Source organism: Gopherus flavomarginatus, chromosome 6, assembly GCF_025201925.1.
Source record: "Gopherus flavomarginatus isolate rGopFla2 chromosome 6, rGopFla2.mat.asm, whole genome shotgun sequence".
Classification (NCBI taxonomy): domain Eukaryota; kingdom Metazoa; phylum Chordata; order Testudines; family Testudinidae; genus Gopherus; species Gopherus flavomarginatus.
In genome coordinates, this window is record NC_066622.1 from 19,035,052 (window position 1) to 19,055,144 (window position 20,093).

The 20,093-nt window shown below is 44.5% G+C and overlaps 2 protein-coding genes and 1 non-coding gene across 5 annotated transcripts; all 3 read right to left on the minus strand.

Annotated features, from left to right (window-relative positions):
* RPL32 (ribosomal protein L32) lies at nt 1-5,103 on the minus strand. Of its 2 annotated transcripts, none has more exons than XM_050960891.1 (4): nt 4,989-5,103; nt 3,529-3,629; nt 3,035-3,216; nt 1-182 (listed from the first exon to the last, which is right to left on the minus strand). In XM_050960891.1, the coding sequence occupies exons 2-4, from the start codon at nt 3,622-3,624 to the stop codon at nt 53-55; spliced, it is 408 nt and encodes a 135-aa protein (XP_050816848.1). In that variant the 5' UTR covers nt 3,625-3,629; nt 4,989-5,103; the 3' UTR covers nt 1-52. The 2 variants fall into 2 exon arrangements, with proteins under 2 accessions (XP_050816848.1, XP_050816849.1); XM_050960892.1 differs by lacking the exon at nt 4,989-5,103 and adding an exon at nt 4,220-4,308.
* On the minus strand, nt 3,696-3,835 carry LOC127054642 (small nucleolar RNA SNORA7). The gene has a single exon (XR_007775316.1). It is a non-coding gene; the product is annotated as a small nucleolar RNA SNORA7 (small nucleolar RNA).
* Nucleotides 5,104-7,448: 2,345 nt separating the features above from the next.
* On the minus strand, nt 7,449-19,727 carry EFCAB12 (EF-hand calcium binding domain 12). 2 transcript variants are annotated; one of them, XM_050957658.1, is made up of 9 exons: nt 19,561-19,727; nt 17,961-18,486; nt 16,758-16,952; nt 15,540-15,702; nt 13,370-13,599; nt 12,082-12,295; nt 11,326-11,491; nt 10,004-10,099; nt 7,449-9,098 (listed from the first exon to the last, which is right to left on the minus strand). In XM_050957658.1, exons 2-9 carry the CDS (start codon nt 18,471-18,473, stop codon nt 8,852-8,854), a joined length of 1,824 nt encoding a protein of 607 aa, XP_050813615.1. In that variant the 5' UTR covers nt 18,474-18,486; nt 19,561-19,727; the 3' UTR covers nt 7,449-8,851. The 2 variants fall into 2 exon arrangements, with proteins under 2 accessions (XP_050813615.1, XP_050813616.1); XM_050957659.1 differs by having other exon boundaries at nt 17,961-18,579.
* Nucleotides 19,728-20,093: the final 366 nt, after the last annotated feature.

A 20,093-nucleotide genomic window follows, 5' to 3' on the forward strand; every position in this document is an offset into this window, starting at 1 on the left:
TGGTGGCTTTTTTGTATTTTATTAAATACAGTTACACAAAGGAGGAGCCCATTTATTCGTTTTCCTCACTGCGCAGTCTGGCATTTGGATTGGTGATCTTGATAGCAAGCTGAGCTGCTCGTTCCACAATTACCTTGCGGTTCTTGGAGGAAACATTGTGAGCAATCTCTGCACAATAAGACCTATTAAAATATGAATATGGATAAAGAATCAGTATTTCAGCAGCATAAAGCAGGCCAATATTCAATTCACAGCGTCCTCCCTTTTAAGCGGCACAGGAATGGAAATATTGAGCTAAGTGTGCATACATTGTGTAGGGAAAGAACAAGCAAGCAGCTAATAAAGTATTTTTGCAAGAAAGTTAAAGTAAATACCTTAAGAACTAAATATAGTATTAGCTGGTGTCCACTGAGAATTCATGATTTAAGCAGTTAGAAATAAACAGGTTATTCAAGTGTACACATAGTGCCTCTTGCAAAAAACTCCTCTGCAACATTCTTCTAGACTATTTATAACTGGGACTAAATAGGCTTAAATTTGAATGTAGACTGTCCAGTTTGGCTGATGTACATAGCAGAGGGGCATTGCAATGTCAGTCTCTACGAAAAGGATAAATGGACACAAATCAGACATTAGGAATGGCAATATACAAAAACCTGTAGGAGAGCACTTCAACCTCCCTGGCCACACTATAGCAGACCTTAACGTGGCCATCCTGCAGCAAAAAAACTTCAGGACCAGACTTCAAAGAGAAACTGCTGAGCTTCAGTTCATCTGCAAATTTGACACCATCAGCTCAGGATTGAACAAAGACTGTGAATGGCTTGCCAACTACAGAACCAGTTTCTCCTCTCTTGGTTTTCACAACTCAACTACTAGAACAGGGCCTCATCCTCCCTGATTGAACTGACCTCGTTATCTCTAGCTTGCTTGCATATATATACCTGCCCCTGGATATTTCCACCACATGCATCTGAAAAAGTGGGTATTCACCCACGAAAGCTCATGCTCCAAAACGTCTGTTAGTCTATAAAGTGCCACAGGATTCTTTGCTGCTTTTACAGATCCAGACTAACACGGCTACCCCTCTGATACTTCATTTCCTTTCTCCATTTCTCATCTGCTCACTGCTGTAGAAGATTAACTCTTTCAGTAGGACAGTGTGTCAAATCACAAAATATTAGTACCAGCTTCCTGCTCCCAAGTAGCAACACACTCCCCTACTCTGCTAGGAAACTGTCTGCTATTCTCTTCTTCAAATGCCAACTGCATTTTCCACTCCTGATCCCATTTCTCTGCATTCTCTAACATCGTCGGATCGAGTTACTGCTGGAATAAGGCAGCGCAGATCCAATGAAAACAGCCAGGTTGCCTCCACTCATGTCAGTAGTAACTCATGCCCTACCACTGATAGTTCCAATTCTGTTTCCTTGGGGGGCTCAGTTTAGTTACAGCAAAATGAATTGCATTTTCTAACTATGTATTACAAAATATACCAGGGACCAAATATGTTTCCTGCAATACACAAGTCAGATGCATTTACAAGGATAAAAGGTTACTGTTTAAAAGAATTAAGTCTGACATTTTATAAAGCCTCTATTAACTACTACATATGCCTGTGATCTTCTACTTGTGCAATTTTTAGCAAATACTGTATTAAGAAAAACATAATCTTAAAAAACACATTATTCCTAAATCATTACTGTGTTTCCACCTTGTCCTTATAGCACCGAAACGTCAAGTTGATGAAAGCAAATCTGTCTGCTAGTACTATTTTCTAGGATGCTGCTGCTGCAGCAGTTTGCAGACATGGAGGTATTCAGCACATTGCCAAATCAGACCCTGAATTAAGTATCATGATTGGTCTTAATATCACACTAAAGTTAAAGGGAGGATGTGGAATCCACATCACTGGATTTTTTAAAGAACAGATTAGACAAACCAGTCAGGAAAGGCCTAGTTATACTTGGTCCTGCTCAGCATTAGAGTTAAGGAGGACAACATGACTTCTCCAGGGCCCTTCCGCCCTACATTTTTATGGTTCTATAATGAAGTTATTCAGGAAGCCTGTATCACAAGAATAAGATCAATCTACAAAAACCTATACAAAGCAAAGTTTAGGGTTTGTTTAATCAAAGTTCAAAATTACTTCTACCCTTTGAATGTTTGATCATAAAATGATCTTCTCCTAAAGGCTGAAGATTATGATGCGCTGTACTTAAATAGAATGTTTAACATCCCAGGAAGAGGACATAACTGAAAGGGAAACAGGAAAGCAGGCACAGCCAAGATACCGTTCTTTTAAGCCAAGTGTTCTCAAGCTCTCTCCACCTCAGACCCCAAAACTCAAATACAACCTTGTTTCTTGACCCCAATTTCCAAAATCCTTTATGGTCACATCTTACAGCCTTTTGTTGTTCCCAAAAAACCACGCTGTTACAGGAACAGCAAGAAACCATGGCTTGGTTTGGAGTCGGAGGGTACAGGCTGGTCAGCAAGCTGATATTGCCGAGGGATAGGAATGCTGTACAAGGGTGGTTAGAGCAGTTGTGGGCTAGGGCTAGTTTCAGTTCATCCCCTTCCGCATTCTGCTCCAGGAAGGTTCCACTTAGAGATGTCAAGGAGTTGAATACTTTGACAGGCAGGACTGGATGTTTATCCTCTTATGCATATGTCAGTAGTGCCCAAAGGCCTCCAAACATGATTGAGGTCCCAATGAGCTAAGGCCCTGAATAATGGCATGGTACTTCTTGGGCACAAAGCATGGTATAGAGGGGCAAGAAGATGAAGCAGCTCTAGTGAGAGGTAAAGTCAGGAGAAAGAGAATAGAGCATCTCACTCAGGCTTAAAATCTAGCAGCTTCTAACCATTTCACTTGATCTCTCCCCTCCTGCCCCCCACCCCGCCCTTGAAAACCTTGATTTTGATCACAAAATTGCAACATAACTGAAGTATAAACTTGCATCACAGAATACCAGGGTTAGGTTAAGACAAACATTCTGAATGAGTTTTAAAGAGATCTTTCCCAACTTACTTGTTACTCATCATCAGCACCTCAAGTTCTTTGACATTGTGGACCAGAAACTTTTTGAATCCTGTGGGCAGCATGTGTTTCGTCTTTCTATTGCTACCATAACCAATGTTGGGCATCAAGATTTGGCCCTTGAACCTCCTGCGAGCTCTGTTATCAATACCTCTTGGTTTACGCCAGTTGCGCTAGGGAAATGCAAGGAAGTTTTAAGAATACAATTGCACCATCATGAAAAATAAATCCAAAGATTCAGGGTGGACATGGTCTTTTTCAATCCAATTTCTCACATCCTACAACATTACAAGCACATCTGCAAGGAACCTCTACTGTACTGTTATTACAGAAAATCCACATTTCTGATCCCTGATAATTAAAGGTACTTTACGTTTTACCTCATAATAGTTCCTAAATATAGTCACTTCTCAGGCTTTAAGATTTAGACACCTTTCCAATTTTTTTTTAATTTTATTTATTTTTTTGTTCAGAGGGATGCATACCTTGATCTTGACATAACGATCTGACTGATGGCGGATGAACTTCTTGGTTCTCTTCTTGACGATCTTAGGTTTCACCAGGGGTCTGAGGGCAGGCATGGTGTCTAAGATAGATAAAACACAGATAAGAAAGGACACAGAACAAGATGGCAATAAGTTATCTCGCTCAAACCTGTAGCAGATTGCCTTCCATTAACTAGCCACTTCCAAAGTTAGTAATGGAATGGGTCTTCCTCTGCAGTTGTTCTCCCTCCTGCTTCCGAAGCTGGAAGAGTACTGAAAGCTCTCCAGAGGCGGTCCCGGGGAGGTCCCATTTTTCCCCACACGAGTCAAAATTATTTGGGAATAAAATGTCTTTGCAAGTGGTATCACAGAACTTGCACAAGATGTTTTTAGGAGCTCAATTCCCAAATGATCCCACCCATCCTCCCAGTTCTGTGGTTGCTGCTGGACTCCTTCCAGTTTGTGCCCAAACTGCTGAGTCTAAAAAGCCATCCTTGCAACATGTACTAGTTTCCAGTTCACAGAAACTAGAAAAGTAACTATAATCTTGCTCCCCATCCCAGCTAGATCTCTCCAATAAAGCCTCAGCAGATGCTATTTCAATTTGAGTTGTGTGTCCATTAAAGAACTGGTTTCCCCTGTGCAATGCAGTAACTCCCTCTAGCATTAACCCTCAAGGCCCTTCCCTTACCTACAGCAAGGCTCCCACTTCCACTGGCCAACACAGTGGCTTATGCAACCACTTTAAACTGGGATTTCCAGTGCGATCTTGGTTGACTAGAAGTGAACGACGCTCAGATACTAAGATGTTCAGCACAGTAGTATAAAGAAATTAGCGAGGTCCGCGCGATCACCGTGTGAGTCAATAACCGCTCAGCGAGAGAAGGGCATTTGGGGGATCCTAGTAGGTTCCCTCCGATCAGGCGCCTCCCCTCCCCCCAAGCAGTTCTCTTGCTACTGGGTTTCCAGGCGCACAGCCGAGGCGACACTGGAGCCCTGCGGGATGGGGGACAAGGCCCCGTTTCCCCAAGCTGCAGCCCCAGCGCCCCCACCATTCGGAGACGGACCCCCGCCCCCATCCCCCGGGGAGCGCGGAGCCGGGAGGAGGAAGCAAGCTCCGGTCACCCAGCGCTGGGGGCCAGGGGGTCTCCTGCTCCCCACCGCTTTCCCGGGGCGGGGGAACGAATCCACCTTCAACCGGGGAGCCCAGATCTCGCCCCTCCCGGAGCGGCCCACCACATCCCCCAGCTCGCCTGACCCCTTCCCCGGATCTCGCTCCCGAATCCGGCTCGGCCGCCAGGCAAACCCCCGGCTCCACGGCCACCATCCTCCGCCCCCGCCGGGAAATACCCCGGAGCGCTAACGCAGGGAGCCGCCAACGGGCCTTGGGAGACGGCAGGGCCAAGCTGGCGGGTCCCCGGGCACCGATGGGGACAGATCCGGACCGGCGCGGCACTTACCAGGTCCTAATGGCGGCCACCCTGAGAGGCAGCGCCGCTGAGAGAGACAGCGGACGAGCGCGCGGGCTGATGAGGTAACTCCTGAAGGTCCTGGCAGGCCAGATCCCTGATCAGAACCCAGAAAGGGGGACTCTGAACCTGCCTCCTAACCTTAGTAACTACGATGGTTAGATGAAGATCAGAGAGCATTTATTTAAGAGAATAACAGTTTTTAAAATGACTTGTAGTTTTTCTACAATAATAGCAACTATAATCTGCCAGGACCTATCCCAAGCAATTTCCGCTAACGGCGTAGGCAACAGCCAGAGGAGCGAGAATGAAGCTACTTCCGCCAGCACTGATACCACTGTGTGAGGGCCATCTAGTGGCAGGTTTCGGATACTGCAGCGTTGAAGCCACATGGCACCTAAGGACAGATTACTAAGGTTTTGGCTGTATTAATTTATTTACTTTTTTCATTTTATTAACACTTTTTTTTCCTGGGTCTTCACGAGAAATTGTCAGGTAACAAAGCTTCAAATATTAATTGTTGGTTGCATAAAATGTTGCTTTACAAAAATCAATATTTTTATAATAATATACCTATATAAACTCTTTACAGTGTATTTTCTAATAATATTAAGGATTTGTCTTAATTTTTAGGGACGTTTCCAGATCAAATATTTCTTAAATGTCTGTTTCTTGCTAGAGTTGTCAACTTTTGCTATTGTTATCACAGGAAGCAAACTCTTGGTGTTTTTCTCAAAGCTCATCCTTTACGCAATGTTTAATTTTCTGCGTTTCACTTTGGTTTCAGTCCTCCTGCAACAGGATCCAGTTGGATCATGCAATTAGTGATATTTTTTGATAGGATGTAAAACTAATCTGGGAAATTTTGGCTGCCCTGGTAATTAGAAACCACCTGGCACTTATTGCAAGACTAGCTCTTCGCCCTGAGGATTTAACCAAATCTGAGTACAGTAACTGCATTCTAGGCTTTGGGAGAATTTGACAGTCACTATAGGTTAGTAGCAAAGGAATACATTGGTATTTTTCTAATACTTTTACTTTAGGGTCAGGGCTGCCCAGAGGATTTTGGGGGCCTGGAACAAAGCAATTTTGGGGGCCCCTTCCATAAAAAAAAAGTTGCAATACTATAGAATGCTATATTTTTGTGGGGGTCCCTGTGGGACCCAGGAAAAATTGCCCCACTTGCTCCCCCCCAGGTGGCCCTGTTTAGGGTGAGGTTAGCCTATATGCCTGGGATTAAGTCCACAGCACTATAGGAGGTTGTTTGCTGCCTCCCTTTTATAGGATGCACCTGGGAGGTCCAGGTATCTACCCTGATAGGGCTGAACCATAAAATGAAATGACTCAATGGATTCTAAGCAGGGACCCAAGTGGGGCTCTGTTAAGTGGATGTACTTTTAGAGAACTCTGGGACTAGCATGTTCTTAAAGCTTTCAATGGTATATCACATCTTCAGGAACATATTTTATGTTTATACCTTTTCCTTCAGAATCCCATTTATACCCTTGCTAAGCATGTTTGAGGATTCTATCATATTTTTGTAAGATCCTATCTCTAGCCTCTCCCGTAGGGATATTCTAGTTCTAGATTCCAGTCTTGCAAGCACCTATGTAACTGTTTTAACTTTAAACTCCTGACTAGACTCCTGAAAGTGAATGGGACTACTCATGCGCTTAAAGTTAAGTATCTGCATAAGGGGGGCCCTAATTTATGGCTTTAAGCTGTGTGTGGAGCAGGGGTTATTAGAGGAGCACAGACTGAGAAGTTGTAAAGACTACCACACAAACCTGCTTGCTGGTGTATTTCAGTAGTAGCAGATGATGCCTGCAAAGCACTCTGGGATCTCTTGGGATGTTATACTTTGTAATTTTTTGTTAAAATAGCAGCACATCGCTGGTCATTTGCTCCTGGTTGCACATCTGCCCAGCCGTGCTGTTGATCATCAGTTAACGTTCCACTCAAGCCTGATCAGTATTAACACATGCTGGCGCATTCTCTTGAATTTCACTTGGGTCGCTCAGCAATGAAGTAGGTTCGTTCAACCTGCTCAGCAGACATCACTGTTAAAATTGTAAACTCTGAAAGTTTCCAATGTGACTAGTGATTTAAGAATTTGAATAAAGCCATTTATTGTTTCATATGTTCAAAGGCCAGAAGGGGCCATTGTGATCATCTACTCTGACCTCTTACACAGCACAGGCCAGTGAACTTCCCCAAGGTAATTCCTAGAGCAGATTTAAAAAAAAAAAAATCCATCGTGTACATTGTATTTTATGAATAAAGCCACAACTTAATGTGAAAAACAAACTTGATTTTTATTTTTTGAGGCATTTTTGTAACTACACTTTTCTGATTGGCACCAGCTATTCACAGTACTGTGAGGTACATAACATTCAGTGTTCTGAAGTTTTTCTATTTACTAACTAGCCTGTTCATAAATATTTTCAAGGAAAGATCTTTATGCCTGGAACTGTCCGGTTAAATTGTATACAGCATAGCTAAATAACCATAATCCATGTTACTGAGAGATCTCCATAAATTCTGTCTGACTGCTACATGTACTGTGTTTTGAAGAAAGAGAATACAGTTCAAAATGAATAGCTAAAACATGCCTTCTGTATAGTATGAAAACTCTGCGTCAGAACCTGCTGTTGAAAAATGTTTTTAAATAAAATTCCCTTCTCTATATTTGCTTTTTGTTTGTTTGTTTGTTTTTTTGCAGGGGAGGGGGCAAGGGGAGGAGAAAGGTACGTTTTATTTATATCTATATTTATATTTAAATTTTTCATCAGCCTGTTAAATTAAATTAGGATAACTACCCCCCATCTCTGGCTGAGCAGGTGGCAGTTAAAGATCCCATCATGCTGCTCAAGGGGCCAGGATAAGACCAGTGTCCCAACAACCAGTGTTCCTACTCTCGTAGTCTAGTATCCCCAGGCTGTGTGAGAATTGGCAGGTTTTTAAAGTGTTGGTTCATCAAGACATTTTTATCATGGAAATCAAAATCCTTGTGAACAGGTACAGCGTAGGCAGCAGGAGAGCAAGTTTCCTCTGCCTTCCCACACCCATGTGCCTTGACCCTGATTTCTACAAGTGTGACAAGTTAGTTTAGTCACTATCATGGCCCACTCACTCTTCCATCCCAAGGCTGCCAATAAGTGCAGCTAGTTGTGATGCCAGTTGTTGTGACTTGGCTCTATCTGCTGGTAGAAACTAGACTGAGACTTGCCAAGTGCATTTTGCATGGGTCACCAAAGAGCTGGATTGGAATCACAGGAACAGAAGAATTGCCAGCTTCAATCAGATCTGAGTGTAGTATCCTGTCTTGGACAGTGGCTGCCACCAGATGCTTCAGTGGAAAGTGCAAGAAACTCTACGATAGATGGATGTGGAATAATCTGACCCCCAAATTAGGTTTTATCCTGATCCTTAATAGTTAGTTTGTTTTTTGTCCTGAAATATGAGGTTAATATCTCTCCCAGAATTTTTATTAGCATTAACTATTATAAATCTAGATATTCTTGTTATCTTTATGAATGCTCCATCCCTTTTTGAATCTTTCTAAATTCTCAGCCTCAACAATGTCTTATGGTGACGAGTTCCACAGTCTGATATTATCAGTTTTGAATTTGCCACCTTTCAGTTTCATTGAATGTCCCCAGGTCTTGTGTTATGAGTCACAAGGAACAGAAACTTGCTAATCTAGAAGTCAACTGCTCTGTCAAGTCCCCCATAACTTTGGGAATGCATACTTTGATAGCTTTATTTTGCTTATGATGGTTGCCTAAGTCCATGGAGGTGACAGAGGGGTCACAAAGCTTTCATTGTGCATAGCATTACTGTTCCAGACAACATCAATACTTTTGAGTCTCAGTATTTCCATAGGTCACGTATCCCTGGTCACTGATTGGCCAGCTGCGGTGTGGGTTGTAGACGCCAGAATAGACAGGTGGTGTTGGATGAACATAGCTGAACAGGGCATGCTCCTGATTAGGCGCTATCTGTGGGAGGTAAATACGCAGCTTGTCCAGAAGGTGACCTGGCCAGAAGTTATTGTCGTGAGACTTGTAGTTCAGATTGGACCACTTCGTGTGCAGACGTCTGAAAAATATGAGCTAAATAATCAGTAACACATTTATATCATGCCTTTCACTTAAAGAAACCAAAATGCTCAATTAATTATATTCATTGTCCAGGGATTTCTTTAGCCATCACTGAAATGCAGCCAATTGTGGGGTGGAATGTGGCAGCTGTTTTAACAGGAACATGGCAGAACAGCTCAGGATAGAAAGTGGCAGAGAGCCACATACTGAAATGAAACCACAGTCATGGGCAGCAGGTATCATAGACTGGGGGAGGCTGTGCCTCCTCAAACTGCCTGGCGTGGCCATGACTGCGCTCCATCCTCAGCCCCCCTCCTGCAGTTCCTGGCGCTCTGCCCTGGCCCTGGGCAGCCTGCCGTGGGGACTTGGGGCAGCTGGTGCTGGGGCCACACTGCACACTTAGCGCTTGGACTGTGCCACCCGGCCGCCAGAGGCTGGGGGCGCTGTGTCCGTGCCGCCCAGCACTCCAGGGCTGGGGCACTCTGTCTGTGCTGCCCAGTGACCCAGTGCTGGGGGTGCTCTGGGCTCCTGTGGGGAAGGGAGGAAGAAGAGGAGGGAGAGGGAACTAGCTTCCCCCCATGGCCAGGTCACTGGCCACCCATGACCACAGTACAAATGCAGGCAAAATTATATTAAATTATATGTATTTATAACCCACCATATGGCCACCTGTATTCTGGTAAAAGTGTACATATGAGGTTATACCAGTATACCTACTCTGTAAAACTATATCAGTATAACTAGTAAAACTCTCCCATACTGACAAGGCTTCAGAACTCCAGGAGCTTCTGAATAAAGCTGTGTCTGACTGGTTGTTGGGAAAGAGTGTTCTTGAAGCCAGCTTGGCCATTGGTTGCCTCTGCTTCCATATTGTATATGGAGCAAACCATTCTCTGCACAGACCTTGTTAACTGTTCATAATCCTCAAATGACATCCAGCTGCCTCTGTATTCCTTCTGCTTTCCATGTAGTTGCCCCTTAATCCCTGTATCATGCATTCTAGCAGGGAAGATGAAACAGAAATCATTTCAAACTATGAATACACTTTTTGGTAGAGATCTCAACCAACAGACTGGAAGCTCACTGGGGAAAATTCCCTTGTCTTTCTAAATGTCTGTGAATTATCAGATGTATCCATGGAGCTACATACATACTAATGCAGTAGGGAAAGATGCTGAATAAGTAATTGTACATGTGCTAGATGTTCCATTCAGGTTTTCACCATCATGGTACATAAGAATACTTAACATCTGTATAGCACTTGGTAAGTTCACGGCACTGTACGACATTAATGAAGCAATCCTCCCAATGCCCCGTGAGGTAGGTGGGTAAGTAGCACTAGCCCCTTTGTACAGATGACAACACACATTGACACCAGTGCAACAGTGTCAGTGTAACTAAGAGTAGAATCTGGGTCGTTCACTGTCATGATCTTATCAGAGGCTGCCCCCGAATGTATTTCATCCCAATACAGATACACACCATATTGGATGCAGTATCATGTCTTGCCAAAAGGGCCAGCAAAATGGGGTTTGGGCAAAGAGGAATGAATCACAAGATGGCAGCAGGAACATTTCCACTCATTGGATCTGATTCTTCTCTTATTTACATCCATGTAAATAGTTGACCTCAGTGGACTTACTCCAAGTTACACTGTTGTCACACCAGTGACAGTAACAGGAGAATTGGTCATACCGTGACTTTCCCTTGTGTCTCATGGACACTGGAATATAGGGCCAGCACTGGAAACTGTATGCTCCATACCTAAAGCAAACATGGTCCTCTGCTGTAGTGTACACATGCCTGGAAGAGACACTTGAGCTAGTGGAGGAAAATTCCCACCCCCGACCAAAACCAACAACTTTTGCCTGCTTGCCTTAAAGAAAAAAAAAAAAAAAGCCTGAAGCCTGCCTATTGATGTTATACCAGCATCCCTTTTAATTATTATTAAATTAAGAGTGGGGCACCATTGTGTTAGCATTTGACATACACCAAGTCTCCGCCGCAAAAACCTTGCACTCTAAATGGACAAAGGGCAAGAAGAGAAATAAAGAAACAGAAAAGAGAAGTGATTTGCTCAAGGTCACACAGCAGATCAGTGGCAGAAATTGGAAAAGAACCCTGGTCTCCTGGGTCTCCTAGGCCGTGCTGCTGCTTGGAGATAAATCACTATAGGTTTATAGCCCACTAAGTTGTCCACTACAGTAGAAACTCTTTGAACAAACCCATTTTTGGCATCCCTTTTTAATGCATTTCTTAATCTTTGTCTGCTTAAAAGCAGTCGTCTTTGGTGGTGACTCCCGTCCATTGTTGTATAGGGACCCCCCGGCTGTCTGATCTTCCGCACATGTACTCCTTCTTTGATTATTTTGTCTCCTGGGTACAGCAGGGCTGTCAGCAAAGAACGCAAAAAAAAGAAAGCAGTAATAACTGTATGACACATGACCTGCTAAACGTTTTCAATGGATTATGAGCTCAGTGAAGTGAGGGACTAACAGAAATGGTTTGAGTCTGGCGTAGTGCAGGCAGACCCTATGCAAGCTTAATCTACAGAGCTCTCCCAATGATCTTCAATCCTGACCTGCAGCACTCCTGCTGTTCCAGTCCTGCTCCATCCTACATGCGCCGGTCCATCTCTTGTCTTCCCCTGCAGTATCTCTTGCTATGCTGAGCCGAAATCACCTAACACTGCTCTACTCTAGGAGCCTCAATCCTGATTTGGAGCACTGCTTGCTATTCCAGTCCTTCCCTAGCGCGCTCAATGTATTTTAATCCTAACCAGCAGCATCCACTGCTAGACCAATCCTGTTGCTATACACAGAACTACAAATACACCTCATTCTTCACCCATCTACTTAGCATCTGTTTCCCACCCATAGGAAATGCTAAAATAAGAGCCATGCATTTGGGCTGGGGGGCAAAGTTTAGCCTGAATTGTTCTGAGGTAGTACATTTACACCAAGCCCAAGGTTTTGCTTTACCTTTTTCCAGGACCTTTTCGGTAAGTGGAATGTTATATTCTTTGCATAATTTGAGACACTGCAGATAAACCATGTAGCAGGTCCTTCGATGCTGATCAATTATTTCCCCCATTTCACTCTCCATTGTAGATGGCAAGCAGTGTTCATCAATGGCCTTGTTTCCAGATCTCACCAGTCGACAGCATTCCAGCCATTGTATTGGATTGACCTTGGCCTGCAAGTAAAGGGCAGGCCTCCATTAGTGTAGCTGGATAGAACATTTTCATGGCCAAATGGCTAAATGAATCCCTGGTGTAATTCCACTCACCTCAGTGAAGTTACGCCAGGAATGAATGTGGCTCAGAAGGCACCGTTTGTGTGTACAAATGGAATTCTGTGCCTGCAAAATGGGTAACTGTGTTTTCATGAGCACAGGCACTGGTTTGTGGACGAAATCCATCTTGTGTGGCGGGCCAGTACAAGGCCCATGCACACTCATATCCTGCATAAACCCCATTTCGAGTGGTGCCTTAGTTGTCTACACAGCAGTGAATTGCACAAGAGTTTGCACTAGAAAACAGTGTAGTTGTTTTTTTCAGAGATCTTTTGAAAAAACGGAGCCTTATAGTTTTGTTCCCCTTGCTCTTGGAATGTCTTTAGCATTAATTTCCATTACAATGTGTGCAATGGAAATTCATCAAACCCTGGGAGGTGAGATTGTTAGTTTCAGAAGATGCAAATAGCTGGACCAATGCATCCTGATTTTTTTTTTTAAAAAAGAACCTCTCCCAGCAGCAGTGCTACCTAGTGGTTAGAGCACTGAGTGGTGGGAGACAGAACTCCTGAGTTCTATTCCCAGCTCTGCTGCTGACTCATTGTGAGTCCTGCTGCGGGATATACAAAAAACAAGACAGGACAAAGTGCTTGCAGATATCCCATAGGGGTTAATCCTGTTTTTGTGAGCAGGTGGAGTAGAAAAGATGACCTTGATGGACTTTCCATTCTGGGGTATGTAAACTACTTACATTTAGCTGTGCCTTTCTTCACCCCTCTGTAAGAAAGGGAATAAAATATCTATAACTCAGAGTGCTGGAGGCACAATTAATTGTTTATAAAGGGAGAGTGTCAGATAGAAGGTGCTATATACAGAAGTGCAAAAGATTACTAATCAATAATATTCTCATTAAAAGCCCTTGTTTTAGTTTGTTTTTTTTAAACTGCTATTTCATCTTCAATCTGTCACACCCATGGGAAGGCCTGAAATGCAAAGCATAAGTACATGAATAATTTCTCTGCAGATATCCAGTACCTTCTCCCATCGTTTCCTCTCTCTGCATCTCTTCCCAATCTCCTCCATTTCCTCATAGCTTAGAGGTCTGTGATCCGGTTCGGTGTCGATAGGGGGAACTTCTAACAGTGTTAACTTTGCTCCAGGTTCACTAGGAGCAAGTGGCTGTATCTCTTTGGTTTTGCCAGCAGCAGATGCTGGACGACTAACAGTTTTAGAAACAGCTTTTCGGGTGTGAAATCGGGGACATGCTGTAGAATCACAAGAAACGAAGACATTATTTTAGCATTTGGCAGAAAATCAACTTCCGAACTGATCAGAACTCATGAAAGAATGAACAAGAGGCTTTGTTTTCTGTGCAAATTTGAGTTAGTAACAGGCTTAGACCAGAACTCTGGATACCAACAGCCTCGAGCTTTGGATCCAGATTTGTAGCCAGACCCGCATTTTACAGCTTAACCCACCTCCAGTTTGAAATGATTCCTTAAAGCGCTTTATTGAAAAGTCTTGAAAGTAACTAAAGAGTTCCTAGGTTTATGTTGACCCTCCTCCTTTACTAATGATCACACTTGATTCACAGAGCTTTACAAAAGAGGATGTGTCATTATCCACATTTTATACGTGAGGAAACTGAGATACAGAGCGGCAGACTGACTTTTACAAGTAAATCTCTGCCAGGGCCAAAATCCAGATCCTCTGATTCCCTATCTTTCCGCTGGACTATGTTACCTCCCACCTTTATTTGAGAGAGAATTTGTTTGACATTAGGTAATGTTGATCATACAGCAGTGTTTCCCAAAGTGCCCACTGCAAGGAGGACTAGATGGGGGCAGAGGGAGTGGAGAGACCAGAACCAACTTTGGGCAGGGGTGGGGCAGAGGGTGGCAAGGGCTCTCCATTATTCTCCAGACTGTGACTTGCAACTTTCTGTTGAAAAAAAGAAAGTCTCTCGCTGTTACGGTTTCACCATCAAAACGTGACCCAAACAGAACCAAGGGAGCGGTATCTGCCTGAAGTAGCAGGGAGCTTGAAACAATAGCTCTGCTGCATGACCTGCCTTGTTCAGTTCAATGGCTGCTCGCTCAGAAGCCAAGGATGGTGCTTTAAATGTCAACAGCATTAACCATTTCAAAGCATCATATTATGAGGACTTAAAATAAGGAGAGCCCTTTAATGACACCCGGCAGAGTTGGAGAGTGGTGTGGTGTCTGATTTCATTTTCCTAAATGGAAGCTCAGCTTGGAAGTACTTGGCAAACGCTGCCTTCTCTCACATTCCTTCAGAATCAGGTCTTTGTTTCCCAACAACAGTGATAGAGATAGGCCTGAATTGGGGGAGAACTAAATTGTAACCCTCCAAATAAGTGTTTGTAGGAAACATCTGAGCACAGGACTTGGTGTGAGGCACCCTGAGTTCTGTTCCTAGCTCCAACACTGACTCACCATTGGGCCTTGGGCAAGTCACTTAAGCGTTCTGTGCCTCAGTTTACTCAGCTATACAATACAAATAATGATGCTTACCCCAGTGGGATATTTGTCTTTAATCCTAATACTTTAATAATACTGTAGCTTTCTCTAGTGTCTTTCCTTTGAGGGTCTCTAAGCATTTTAGAAATATCAATTAATTGCTCTGAGGAATAAGTTAATGTTTGCAGGGCATTTTGAAGCTGTAAAGTGCTACGTATTTCTCAGCACTTCTAGGCAGTTCTCCTTTCACCTCTTGACTGCTGAGACTGTAGCATAAGGTAACGTGTACATGGACAAGCTTTCACGTAGAGATGAACCAAGGAGGTTGGGTTTTGATTTTGCAAAATCAGGGGTGGCTTGAATCTTGGATCCATTTTATCCAAACCCCCAGAGTTTGAGTGGAAGGGCATTTGTGTCAAAGGTTCTAGTTTTCAGCCATCTGGCTGGAGGGGGCCAAGAACGTCAACCAAATTCTGGAAGGGATATTATTAAACTTAGGGTTTAAACAATTCTCTATTAATGAGCAGGATGAGCCCTAATGTGGGGGACAGGTTATCCCACATCTGCTACTGCAGGCATCTTACACTTCATGTGAAGCATCTGGTGCTGTTCATTGTCGGAGACAGGATGTTGTACTAAATGGACCTGGAGTTGGACCTGGTGTGGCGATTCCGATGCTCCTAAGAATGAAGATCATTTTCCTACCGCGGGTTCCTTTTTCTTACCTGTTTTTGCCTCCCCAGGTTGTTTTGTCTGATCTCTCATTGTATCCAGCCATATATTTTGACATTCAACCAGATCGTCACTGGTTATAAAATTCCCACGTTTTGAAGAAGTAAGGAAGATGATCACATCTTCCAGGTCATTGTCACTGATAGGGACTTTGGCCTGTAAAAAGAAAAAATTTCAAATGTGATCATAAGAAGATTGAAGGCTGCCATAAAGCCTTAAGGACCAGTTCTGAAGTTGCTCCATGTGCACTACTACCATGGTATTGAAAGATGATGTAGCCTGGTGGCTGGAGAATCACAGAATCATAGAAATATAGGGCTGAAGGGATCTCGAGAAGTTATCAAGTCCCATTCCCCGTGCTGTGGCGGGACCATATAAACCTAGACCACCCCTGACTTTCCAGTGATGGGATTCTACAACCTCTCTTGAACCCTGAGAGGCTGGGTGGCCTTGGGCAAATCACTTTGCATCTTTGGCCTTCAATTTCTCCATCTGTCAAATAAGTGTTGTTACTAGACATATTAGAGTAACATCTAATGGCACCAACTGAGATCAAGGCTGCGTTGTGGTAGGCACCGTACACAGAAATTGTAAATGACAGTCCACAGACAAGGGTGGTAGGAGAAATTGAGGTACAAAAAGGTGAAGTGACTTACTCAAGTCACACAGAAGGCCCGCAAGACAGCCAGGAATAGAACTTAGGTGTCTGGAGTCCAGTCCAGCCGGACCACATTGCTTCTCCACTCCTCACTGGACCACATTGCTTCTCCATTCATACACCCCTACCTACAGCTTGAGTTGTGAGGCTATTTAATGGTCTGTAAAGCATCTTGAGCTTTCTCAGACTGAAGAAAGCTATATCATCGTTATGGAAATCAGCAGCACACGGGGCAGCATCCGAATTGGCCTGTGAGTTTCTTTTGGACAATGTGACTGTGGGTTTCGTCCTCAGCTGGGATTCACTCTGTCTCTTGGGTCATCTAAATATGCAGCTAAATTCTCTTTCTCTTCTCCCTACAGATTTTCACAAGTTGTGGAGTAAAATCTCTGAAGATTAATTCCCCATAGATCATTTCTAAAATCTGTGTAACCACGGTGAAAGGAGGACCTGTTGTTGTGAGATCAGCCCTTATCATTGGCTTCAGAGGAGTTACACCGACAGAAGTAGGGGAGAATTTCAGCCTTATATTCTTAACCTGTTTTCTGCATACCCCCTTGATAACTTTAATGAAGTCTGATCTCATGAATTGCTTCTTGTCCTTATCCGCCTTCCTGAATAAGTCCACCATCTTGAGCTTTTGTTTGTGCAGAAGGTTATGCAGTGTGATGAGGGACTGGGGATAGGGAGCGTTGATAAGGGGGATGACTCTTCTTTGAGGAGGCAGGTCGTGCTTTGGCAGCAGGTTCTGGAAGAGATTGAAGAATAATCATGAGATCAGTTTCATCCTACTGAGAAATTCAGTCAGGTTTCCTGACTCAGGGCATAGAAGTGTGAGGACTGTAAAGTGATGGAGCATCAGCTGGTATAAATGGGTACAGCTCCATTGACATGAATGGAGTTATATTGATTTACACCAGTAAAACACCTGCCCTGGCATGTTCCATACCCCTCAAGATGACCTTATTTTGGATTCAGTCTTTCCTCACCCTGACCAGAGGCCATATAATCCCCTCTGCCTCCATGGTCAGCGGGAACTGGAATCCAGGAGGCTGTTCCTGGAGACACATAAGACGGAAGTGCTGCCTCTGCAGTACTGTTCCACATTTACACGGCCCAAGTCACTCCATGAGGACTATGCATAGTGCAGGCAGTGCTGATGGGAGATGTAGGGACTGGATGGGAGGGTCAGCAATAGACAGCTCTGAACTTCCTGGATGCCCAGAGGTTGTATTGGGGAGGAATACAGTAGCACCAGCCTGCAGGGTCTTTCACCACAGGGTTTTCCTTATAGTTACTGCAAAAGCTGCATTGCCAGGGCCCAGCATCAGGGGAGCCGGGAGTTAGTACACAGAGGAACTTCAGATGCTCTGTGCCCTGTCAATCGGCAGCTTTAAGGGATGGAATATTCAGCTAATTCCAGGAGAGTGCAGCTGCTGCCCCAAAAGGTCGAATTTCAGAGAAACTCCTTCAATGCAGCCTGGCTGAATTACCTCTTCATATGCAGAAGTAACTGTCTTCAGGGGAACAATCTGAATAGGTTGGTTGTATAATTATCTCACTTTCTGTAATTTTACTGATGAGAATCTGCAAGGATACATGACTGATACTAGCACCCATAGAAAGAAATCTTACCTGACTCTCCCTCTGTTTAGCTACAGTTGTTAAATTCAAATGATCAGTGTAATAGGAGGTGTGACTTCCAAGTGCTGCAGTGTAGTAATTCAAATGGCAGAGGAATGAGGCATACACTTACTTCAAGATTTCTGGTCGCAGCTAACTTCCTTTCAGCCTTCCTCACTGCTCTGCAGTTTTGTAAGTTTTCCAGGACTCTATCTTCTTGCTCAGTGGTGCAAAGTTTTTGACTTAGCCATTTTTCAACATCCACAAGGCTATCCAATTGAGAGCGGAGCTTTCTCCTTTCCGTTATCCAAGCTTCCAGCTTTAGTAGATCATCTCTTGCTTCTGAAGGTTCTTCTGGAGTGTGGGGACAGCTTTCTACCTCAGGGGTCACTTGCCAGGCAGCAGCTTCCTCCTTTTCATCGATGGCAGTGGTCTGAATGAGTTTTGAACCATCCGAAGCTGGTCTTACCATTGGAGGTGCGATAATAATGCGACGTCTGGATTTGGGTGGCCCAAATGTACTTGGTTTCACTTTAAAGAAAAACTTTGGATACAAATCTCTGAGTTTGTATTGTTTAAAACAGTGCCGTAAAACCAGTTCCGGCTTGACGCTGGTAGTGTCTTTGAGCAAATCTTCCCCAGTCATGGTGTCTCCTTAACTGAAACCAGATAAATTGGTTCAAAATTCAGTGTGTCAAACTCAATTGTGTTAATTTTGCTTCAAAATTTTGCTTCAAAATATTTGTGGGGTCCTTAAAAAAATGACAATGAGCTGAAATCAGATATGACCTTCCAAAGCTAAAATGAAATAATGCATGATACAATAAAAAGGAAGCTGGATGGACACTACTGTGCAGACAGTGCAAGCCTCCTTTATAATAAAATATAAGAAATTAATCATGTGAAATTTCCCCTTTCAGAGTACTGGACAGGGACTCAAGAGACTTGGGTTCAGTTCTTGGCTCTGCCACTGACCTGCTGGGTGACACCTGTAAAATGGGGATAATGATTCTGAACTACTTGTAAAGCACGTTGAGATCTAGGAATGAAAAGTGCAGTGTGAAAGTTTGATATTATAACTATTTCCTCACAAGAGTGGTTGGGGAGGAGTGTCAATATGAAGTTAGAAATGGGCTGATCTTGTATTACTCTTTAGTTGTGGTCCAGTAAAAGACAGTAAAAAACACAATAATTCATCACACAACAGGCTCCTGAACTCTGGGATCTCTCTAGTCCTCATTTGTGTTTATTAGTATTCACAAATTATAGGGCATGCTATCACAGCCCTGGAAGAGGCTCAGTTTATCATGCTAATTTTCTAATGCTTCACATTGCTTTAGAACGAGTGTAAGTGGTAGCATCCCTCTTGCGTTTCCTGCAGCCATCCGCAAAATCTAATCCATTTTATAAAATATTTAGTCACTACGTTAAGAACCAGACCAGCCAGTTTGGTGTCCCTAATGCCAAGCTGACAACCTCAAGATGATGCTGGAATTTTTTAAAACGCTTGATTGGAGAGCAGGCATTACTATGCTGAGGCTGGAGTGAGTGACAGCTGCTAAGGTCCCTGCTGCAGCCAGCAGACCCAGCGTCTCAAGCTAAACAATCTCAGCAGAGTCAAGCCAAAGCCGACCAGTTCTTAGCGAGAAGGGGCTGCTAATGGGCGTGGCGCTGGCACCTTCGCCTCCCCATGCAGCTGCAAAACAGCGGAGACTTGCAGAGTCCTGTCCTACCTGGCTGCTCCCGGACCAGGCTGGCCAAGTCTGCACCCAGCTCCACCGCGCCGGCCCGTGGGCGGGGAGCTCAGGGCGCTGCGGCTGCCCCTCGCAGGGGCACGGGACGCGAGGCAGGAGCAGGCACCCGCCCCGGCTTCTCCCACTTGCATTTTCGCTGGTGCAGAGCCTGGGAAGTGTTGCTGTTGGAGACCATAGCAACGGCCTCGCGTCCTGGCTCCTGATTGGCTGAGGCGGGATCGGCCTGGATGTTGGGTGGGCGAGAAGTCAGACACTTGCTGGTCGGCCGCGCGCTCATCTCCCCCGCCCCCCAGCTGGCCGGGAGCAGCCCGTGCCCGGGGCAGGGCAGAGGGACTCCGCTGGCTGGGAACCCTCCGTTCAGCCAGCCCCCCCACGGCCGTGGAGAGGGGACCCCTGTCTGGGGCATCCCGACTGCTGTGAGGCCTCAGGTGCTACGCTCCCGGCCCCAGGCATGGTAGAGGGGCCCCTTTAGAGCACTCCGAGTATCGCCCCAGCCCGGGACTGGGCATCAG

Coding starts and splice junctions, on each gene's coding strand:
- EFCAB12 (XM_050957658.1), bottom strand. CDS start 18,473: ATGACTGGGGAAGATTTGCTCAAAGACACTACCAGCGTCAAGCCGGAA. Junction 15,703..16,757: donor TCATTAAAGTTATCAAGGGG/GTATGCAGAAAA, acceptor TTCTTTTTACAG/GCCAAAGTCCCTATCAGTGA. Junction 9,099..10,003: donor GATTATGAACAGTTAACAAG/GTCTGTGCAGAG, acceptor CATATTTTTCAG/ACGTCTGCACACGAAGTGGT.
- RPL32 (XM_050960891.1), bottom strand. CDS start 3,624: ATGCCTGCCCTCAGACCCCTGGTGAAACCTAAGATCGTCAAGAAGAGA. Junction 3,217..3,528: donor ATCGTTATGTCAAGATCAAG/GTATGCATCCCT, acceptor GCATTTCCCTAG/CGCAACTGGCGTAAACCAAG. Junction 183..3,034: donor GTGCTGATGATGAGTAACAA/GTAAGTTGGGAA, acceptor ATATTTTAATAG/GTCTTATTGTGCAGAGATTG.